General features: G+C 35.8%; 1 protein-coding gene across 1 annotated transcript in view; it reads right to left on the bottom strand.

The window, feature by feature from the left end:
* Nucleotides 1–296: 296 nt before the first annotated feature.
* The window catches only part of LOC128655915 (uncharacterized), a 271,973-nt gene continuing 262,752 nt past the window's right edge, over nt 297–9,517 (bottom strand). Inside the window, exon 3 of the mRNA XM_053709507.1 lies at nt 297–1,227. Coding sequence (XP_053565482.1) covers nt 1,071–1,227 — 157 coding nt within the window. The 3' untranslated portion in view covers nt 297–1,070. The remainder of the gene's footprint in view (nt 1,228–9,517) is intronic.

The raw sequence follows: 9,517 nt of genomic DNA, 5'->3' as shown, positions 1-9,517 counted from the left end.
CTTCCCTTTCCCCCCTCATTTGGACATGATAACGCATTTCTATCTAGTGATAAGTAGTTAGGGGTTCATATCACCTTGATAGTTACTCTAGGGCTGCATCAGTACATATACAAAGTTCTTTATCTGGGTTATATCCAGCGCCATCCCTACACATCTTCAATCTATATATATATATATATATATATATATATATATATATATATATATATATATATATATATATATATATATATATATATATATATATATATATATATTGAAATAGAATGATGCACTCTCAGGAATTTCAGACAAAACAGTGTCAAAGGTTTATTGACATTTCAGGGAACTTATATCCCCTTCATCAGCACAAATATATACAGTATATATATATTAAAAACAGGTGTTCAAATTTCCATGAGTCAACTAGTCCCGGATATCTATCTATGTTCAAAGACAGAAAAATGATTAAAGGCAACTACACTATCATACGTGTAAAATCATCAAAATCATGTAAAATATATATCAAAAAATATAAATGCACTTAAGGGTTTCAGACTGTTGTAGTTATGCTTACTGACCGGCAAAGACATTCTCACATCTCTATACGGTGACAGGGTGTTTACCAAACTGAAAAGACAATTCTGACCTTAGACTGGATTTGTTGATATAAAGTACACTCTACGCATCTGATAATTATCTCATTCCACAATGACCTGTTATGTGAATAGTCTATTAAGTATATACACATAAGTAATCTTCATTTAGCAAAACCATAATTTGATTGATGCATTATATTTTTAAGACAGGAGTATGTCCTGATGTCTTAATAAGCAGCATCAATATGATAAACAAAAAACCATTGGTTGCTATATAGAATTAAAAAATAAAAAGCTTAAGACTGTAAAGTAATTATTCTTAAACTTCCCAGAACTACTGTACAGGATATAAACAAATAGCCTGCGTATATTTTTCAGAGATCTGATATGGCTCATAAGAGCTGCAGGAATCTCTGTGACATTAGAAGTTTTTTAAGATAATAAAACCACTGTGGCTGATCCAGTGCATTTATTTTCTGATGCACTCAGTGGTCAAGATCCTACTAAGTTTCTATAGGCCAAGGAGGAACATCTTTGGAGTTGCTTCTCTAGAAGTTCATCAAGATCTTGAGAAGTTTTGTCCAGTTTTTCAGCAAGATGAGAGGTGGTTTGCAGTACGTGATCCATCACATGGAAGCTTTTTCTTAATCTAAGCAAAAAGAAAAACAAAGTTTCAAACCATTCTATAACTATTGGGTATCACTTGTTATATTGTCACAATGTAGAAGTGTGTTCAATATCAAAATCTAAAAGCCAGCCAGCATCACATAAAGTAATGCACAACTATATAATTACACACAATGAGTATCTCTGGGTATTTTTATCCAAAGAACAGAAGATAAAATATGACCCCCCCCCCCATCGTAGTTTAAAAGTTGATATATACTGGGGTGGAAATTGTCACTATTCTGTGACTAGTAAATTATTATTTTTCAAATAGTCATTTTATTATTATTTTATTATTAGTCACACTAGAAACTACAATATTTGCACTTCATAGATCTATGGGGTGTTGTCTTTCCTCCTTCTATAAAAATACTATTTTCTTTCTCCAGCTCCTCATGGATGAACCCTCTGTTTGTTCATTTGTTGTTACTTTGTTGTATAATGCCTTTGAAAGGTATACACGAAGGTTTGATATATGGTGCACAGTGCTCCTAAACATTTTTTAAAAAATCTATTTATTGAATTAAATGTATAAACTTCATATAAGCAGTTCTGCTACAAGCTAAGTGTTACACACCTACATATACATGCAGACAACTAAACATATGTACTGAATATGAGTGCTACAGAGGAGAGGTACATCCTGTGTTCTGTAAATGGCCAGAGATAGAGGTTGGATCTGTGACTGAACATGTAGGGGTCATGCATATAAATGGTTAAGGACAACCCTTTTCTGCAGGAGAATTGCTTGTTGCCAACAGAAGTAATAACACTTGAAGGGCACAAAGAGACAGCACTCAGTGACAAGGCCAATCACTCCAGCAAGATCATAGCCCCCATAGTTATAGTAAACATATACAGCCCAATGCCTTGGTCTCTATACAGTATCACACAGGTCATAGAAGTGCTAATGTCCCATTCCCTCCAAGAACTATGCTACTCCTAATCCATATCTACAGTGCAATTTTCCTTTTACTACCAGGGAACTTTGTACTGACACATCCTTAGAGGTTCCAGTCAATACTCACAAGTTAGAGGCCATCACCTCCTGTAGCTGACACTACATACATGCCCCAATAGGACCAAATGTAGCACACACGGAATCATGCCTGATTACATCCTCAGCTCCTTGTTCAATTCAGCAATGCTCCAATTACCTACTCAGCAGGCAGGCCACAGAGGTACCAAATACCGAGCAATATGCTGGGTATATAGCAAAAAATGCAACCAACCGGCATGTACATTTAAACATCAAAATGAAGGTGTCATACGTCAGATAGAGCATGTGAAGAGACTTTCATTTTACCTCTATTATCCAATTCCCTTTGCTGACTTGGTATCTTGTGCTGAGAAGCATAGCCAGGTATGTTCACGAGCAGAAATACACTACTAGGAGCTAGCAGGTGATTGGTGGTTGCACACACATACATTTTGTCATTGACTCACCAGATGTATTCTGTTAGGTTGCAGTAATGCATTGCAGCTCGGGATATGTGTTTAACTATGTGTTTAATACTTTACAGGGGTTTAACATATAGTTATATGCAAGCAATTGTACAATAATAAAATGCAACAAATTAGAGCCTTTTCTTTTGCGCTATGTCCCTTGAAGCATGCAAGGTAGAGTACGTCAGGCATAGGAAAGGCTTCTTTTGAGGCCAAAACAAAGCAAAACAAATCAAGCAGATACGGAAATAAAAGGAAAAAATGGCTAGACCATGTGACCAGTTTCCTATTCAGCACCACATTATATTATCCATTGGGGAAGTTGCTAAAAATAGAAAAGCTAAAGATGGATCAAACACTGAACATTTGTTAATCAGTCTATTGACAGCCAGGCTTGATTACTTAGGACTCGATTAATCAATCAAGGGCGGACAGAGGCAGACATATTCACCCCTGGCGGGCAGCAATCTGCTGCCAGAATTTAACATTGCACGCAAGTGCTATTTTGTGCTAGTTTGCAATCCCGCCCCCTGCCTGCACACAACCAATCAGGAACAGACAGGAGCTGTCAATATCCCTGGTCGGACGAGACCAGGAGATGATTGAAATTCTCTACCTAAGAGGTGGAGAAGAGGGTAGGAACAGTCTGATGACCGCTGCTTGATAAATCGCAACTGTGAGAACCTGCAGTCATAGGGAGGAGAAGGGCTTGATAAATCGAGCCCTTATATATCAGCCATTAGAACAAGCAGCAAAACAATTACATCACTGTGTAATGTATATTTATTAGATAGTGTTATTATGAGTGTAACTGTACTCTGTAATGTATATTTCTTAGTGTTACTATGAGTGTAACTGTACTGTGTAATGTATATTTATTAAATAGTGTTATTATGTGTGTAACTGTACTGTGTAATGTATATTTATTAGTGTTACTATGAGTGTAACTGTACTGTATAATGTATGTTTATTAGACAGTGTTATTATGAGTGTAACTGTACTGTGTAATGTATATTTATTAGATAGTGTTATTATGAGTGTAACTGTACTGTGTAATGTATATTTATTAGATAGTGTTATTATGAGTGTAACTGTACTCTGTAATGTATATTTCTTAGTGTTACTATGAGTGTAACTGTACTGTGTAATGTATATTTATTAAATAGTGTTATTATGTGTGTAACTGTACTGTGTAATGTATATTTATTAGTGTTACTATGAGTGTAACTGTACTGTGTAATGTATATTTATTGGATAGCGTTATTATGAGTGTAACTGTACTGTGTAATGTATATTTATTAGATAGTGTTATTATGAGTGTAACTGTACTGTGTAATGTATGTTTATTAGACAGTGTTATTATGAGTGTATCTGTACTGTGTAATGTATATTTATTAGATAGTGTTATAATGAGTGTAACTGTACTGTGTAATGTATATTTATTAGATAGTTTTATTATGTGTGTAACTGTACTGTGTAATGTATATTTATTAGACAGTGTTATGTGTGTAACTGTACTGTGTAATGTATATTTATTAGATAGTGTTATTATGAGTGTAACTGTACTGTGTAATGTATATTTATTAGATGGTGTTATGAGTGTAACTGTACTGTGTAAAGTATATTTATTAGATAGTGTTATTATGAGTGTAACTCTACTGTGTAATGTATATTTATTAGATGGTGTTATTATGTGTGTAACTGTACTGTGTAATGTATATTTATTAGATAGTTTTATTATGTGTGTAACTGTACTGTGTAATGTATATTTATTAGACAGTGTTATGTGTGTAACTGTACTGTGTAATGTATATTTATTAGATGGTGTTATTATGTGTGTAACTGTACTGTGTGAAGTATATTTATAAGATAGTGTTATTATGAGTGTAACTCTACTGTGTAATGTATATTTATTAGATGGTGTTATTATGTGTGTAACTGTACTGTGTAATGTATATTATTAGATGGTGTTATTATGAGTGTAACTGTACTGTGTAAAGTATATTTATTAGATAGTGTTATAACGAGTGTAACTGTACTGTGTAATGTATATTTATTAGATAGTGCTATTATGTGTGTAACTGTACTGTGTAATGTATATTTATTAGATAGTGTTATAATGAGTGTAACTGTACTGTGTAATGTATATTTATTAGATAGTGTTATAATGAGTGTAACTGTACTGTGTAATGTATATTTATTAGATAGTGTTATTATGAGTGTAACTGTACTGTGTAATGTATATTTATTAGATAGTGTTATAATGAGTGTAACTGTACTGTGTAATGTATATTTATTAGATAGTGTTATTATGTGTGTAACTGTACTGTGTAATGTATATTTATTAGATAGTTTTATTATGTGTGTAACTGTACTGTGTAATGTATATTTATTAGACAGTGTTATGTGTGTAACTGTACTGTGTAATGTATATTTATTAGATAGTGTTATTATGAGTGTAACTGTACAGTGTAATGTATTTATTAGATGTTGTTATTATGATTGTAACTGTACTTTGTAATGTATATTTATTAGATAATATTATGTGTGTAACTGTACTGTGTAATGTATATTTATTAGATAGTGTTATTATGTGTGTAACTGTACTGTGTAATGTATTTTTATTATACAGTGTTATTATGAGTGTAACTATACTGTACAATATATATTTAGTATGTATTTTTGATGTGGTTTGTGCAACTTTTTAGTTCACCATAACAGTTAACCAAAGCTCTAAAGTTGCGCTATCCTGATGCTTGTTAAATTCAATTGCGCTCAAGCATTTGTAATACACGCTATTTCCGACGAGCACAAAAAGACGCAATAAATCTCTCTTCACTTGCGCGTAACAGCGCCACATTACTGGATGGAATGTGTTAATAACTAACAGCTCAGTTCTGAATAATATAACTGAGACAAAAATGGCAGAAAGATTGATGTGTGCCTAAGGAAGCATGCAAGTCATATAAGCCACTCGTACAATCTGGCAAAAGGCACATTCATTGTATACCTATGATTTAAACTGGACACATTTTAGTGACAATGGAACAGAAATGGATATAAGCCATTAAAGGGACAGTAAAGTCAAAATGAAAGTCAGATAGATCATGTCATTTTAAACAACTTTCTTATTTACTTCTATTGTCAATTATGCTTCTCTTGTTATCCTTTGTTAAAGAGTAATCCTAGATGAGCTCAGGAGAGTGCATGTGTCCTTAGCCATCTGGCAGCAGCAGTGTTGGCAACAATGTTTATTGCAATGTTATACATAGCTGCAAACACTGATGCCATAGAATTATGCAGACACTCTATGACAGCAAAGTTTACAACTATGTAAATCATTGTTTTAAACATTGTTGCAAGCACTGCTGCCAGATGGCTAAGGACATGTGCACGCTCCTGAACTCACCTAGGATTACTCTTTAACAAAGGATACCAAAAGAACTAAGCAAAATTGATAATATAAGTAAATTGGTAAGTTGTTTAAAATTACTTGCTTTTTCTGAATTATGAACATTTAATTTTGACTTTACTGTCCCTTTAAGGAATGTTGCAAACCACAAACTAAAAACAATTTCCAATGCTGCAGTTCAAAGACAATTACTGCTCAAAAAGGGGCATACATGCAGATTAAAATAATTCTGTAAATATATCAATTTGTGTCATGTGCTAGTTACATCAAAAAAATGGCATTGCAGAAATAGAAAATGTTTACAGAAAGCAGTGACATTCAGAACAGATGGTTTAAGCAATGAGCAGAGGTTCATCAAATTAGGTTTATTTTCTCTAGAAAATAGGTACTTAGGAGGTGAAATTATTAGTCAGTAACAGGTGTTAATTGGGGCTAAATTGTTCATTTGTAACTGATTAATGTTACACAAATGTACCATGATTAGATTATAATCAAGTTCCAGTAAAGGCTGATAAAGCTGAAATATTTTTATAGGATTGTACTCTGAAAACCTGGAATTTATTTGTTATCCATAAATTCATGTATATCCATGTATGTAATATATTTTTTTGTTGTTGTTAAAATAAAAGCCCATTACCCTCATTCACTTTACACAAAGACCTCCCACCTCTGCAGTGCATTTTTTTTATTTCTTCATTAAAGGGACAGTCTACACCTTAGTCATCTTAAAGTCCTACTTTAGATTAAGCTGCAAATATCCTCCTGCTCCCCTTTCTATATCATGCAGCAGTAACAGTAAATAAAGTTATTTTAAAATTGTTTTAGGTCACTTTGAAATGGCTGCCAAGATCCGCCCACTGATGACATCACGATCTGGGCTGCATCTATGCACTCTGAAACCAGAAACAATAGTCATTTTAAAATAACTTTTTTACTTTTCCTGCTGCATGATATAGAAAGGGGTGCAGGAAGATTTGCAGAATAATCTAAAGTAAGACTTTAAGATGACTCAGGTGTAGACTGTCCCTTTAAGTAGATCAGTACAGCCAATCACAAGCTGTAACAACTTCAGGCTGCCTTGAGCCAGTTTCTGTGGTGTCAGCAGTGACGTCTCCTGCATGATCTGCAAGACCCCCTATGCTACAGTAGACAGTGAGAGAATAATTGAAGACTAAAAGAGCAAACACCTTCACTCTCAATAGTTTCCTTTGAACTTTTGGATAAATCTCTCAGAGAAGTAATCCTATACTATAAAAGGCCAAGTGTGTTTGTCCGAAGCTGTCATGCGCAGTAGAGACTGGGCGCGAGGACAAACACACCTGGCCTTCTACACTGCAGACTCAGAGTGAGTAGCGTGACGGGCCACTGGGTGTGGCTGGGCGTGACATGGGCAGGGCTTGGTGGAGCCGTGCAAGGCCATGCAGAGAGCTCAAAAGAGAACAAAAGAGGGGGGGATAGAGAGAGCAAACGAGAGGGAAAGAGACAGCAAAAGAGAGGGGGTAGGGAGAGCAAAAGAAAGGGGAGAGAGAGATCAAGAGGGGAGATAGAGAGAGCAAAAGAGAGGGAGAGAGACAGCAAAAGAGAGGGGGAGGGAGAGCAAAAGAAAGTGGAGAGAGAGATCAAAAGAGGGGAGATAGAGACAGCAAAAGAGAGGGAGAGGCAACAAAAGAGAGGGGGAGCGAGAGCAAAAGAAAGGGGAGAGAGAGATCAAAAGAGGGGAGATAGAGAGAGCAAAAGAGATGGAGAGAGACAGCAAAAGAGAGGGGGGGAGAAAGTGGAGGGAGAGAGCAAAAGAGAGGGGGGAGAACGCAAAAGAGGGAAGAGAGAGAGAGAGCGCAAAAGAGAGGGGGAGAGAGACAGCAAAAGAGAGGGGGAAAGAGAGCAAAATAAAGGGGAGAGAGAGACAGCAAAAGTGAGGAGGGAAAGAGAGTTAAAGAAAGGGGAGAGAGAGCAAAAGAGAAGGGGGGATAGAGAGAGCAAAAGAGAGGGGGGAGAGAGAGAGCAAAAGAGGGGGGATAGAGAGAGCAAAAGGGAGGGGGGAGAGAGAGAGCAAAAGAGGGGGGATAGAGAGAGCAAAATGGAGGGGGGAGAGAGAGAGCAAAAGAGAGGGGGAGAAAGAGAGAGAGAGCAAAAGAGGAGGGATAGAGAAAGCAAAAGCGGGGGGATAAAGAGAACAAAAGAGAGGGAGAGAGAGAGCAAAAGAGAGGGGAAAGAGAGCAAAAGAAAGGGGGAGAGAGACAGCAAAAGAGTGGGGGAGAGAGAGCAAAAAAAGGGGGGTAGTGAGAGCAAAAGAGAGGGAGAGAGAGAGCAAAAGAGGGGGGATAGAGAGAGCAAAAGGGAGAAGAAAGAGAGCAAAAGAGAGGGGGAGAGAGAGCAAAAGAGAGGGGGGAGAGTGCAAAGAGAGGGGGAGAGAGAGCGCAAAAGAGGGAGAAAAAGAGAGGGGGAGAGAGAGAGCAAAAGAGAGGGGGAAGAGAGAGAGCAGAAGAGAGGGGGGTAGAGAGAGAGCAAGGGGTGGAACCGCTGTACTGTAAAAATTGGCCCGTGTACACAGGCTTTAGGACTAGTAAACTAATAATTAAAATATCTGAAGGACATTCAAAAGAAACACTTGGATGTATTTGAATCATTTAAATGTCTTACTGTTCAGGGTTGCTATATTGATTCTCTGTTAAAGTAAGATTGTCTGTTTAAGTATAATAGTTAGCTAACCAAGCTAATTTATAAATATTTTGATTTGCAAGGCTTGCATTTTATAAAACAAAATAACTGTTTGTTGGTTTGTATCTATCCATTTTTTTTTCTTGTTTCCTGTGTGGGTAATTAGAGGTGGGACTTTTTTTCAACTGTTTGGGCCTAGCTAGACTATAAATTTAGCACATTTACTCTGGGAGCTTGCTCTTTCAGGGTTGCTATATTGATTCTCTGTTAAAGTAAGATTGTCTGTTTAAGTATAATAGTTAGCTAACCAAGCTAATTTATAAATATTTTGCTTTGCAAGGGTTGCATTTTATAAAACAAAATAACTGTTTGTTGGTTTGTAGCTATCAATTATTTTTTTTTAATTTTTTTTTCTTGTTTCCTGTGTGGGTAATGAGAGGTGGGACTTTTTTCAGCTGTTTGGGCCTAGCTAGACTATAAATTTAGCACATTTACTTTGGGAGCTTGCTCTTTCAGAATTGCTATATTGATTCTCTGTTAAAGTAAGATTGTCTGTTTAAGTATAATAGTTAGCTAACCAAGCTAATTTATAAATATTTTGCTTTGCAAGGGTTGCATTTTATAAAACAAAATAACTGTTTGTTGGTTTGTATCTATCCATTTTTTTTAATTTTTTTTCTTGTTTCCTGTGTGAGTAATTAGAGGTGGGACTTTTTTCAGCTGTTTGGGCCTAGATAGACTATGAATTTAGCACATT

This window comes from Bombina bombina, chromosome 4 (genome assembly GCF_027579735.1).
Source record: "Bombina bombina isolate aBomBom1 chromosome 4, aBomBom1.pri, whole genome shotgun sequence".
NCBI classification, from domain to species: Eukaryota; Metazoa; Chordata; class Amphibia; order Anura; family Bombinatoridae; genus Bombina; species Bombina bombina.
This window is presented reverse-complemented; position numbering and strand designations above follow the sequence as displayed.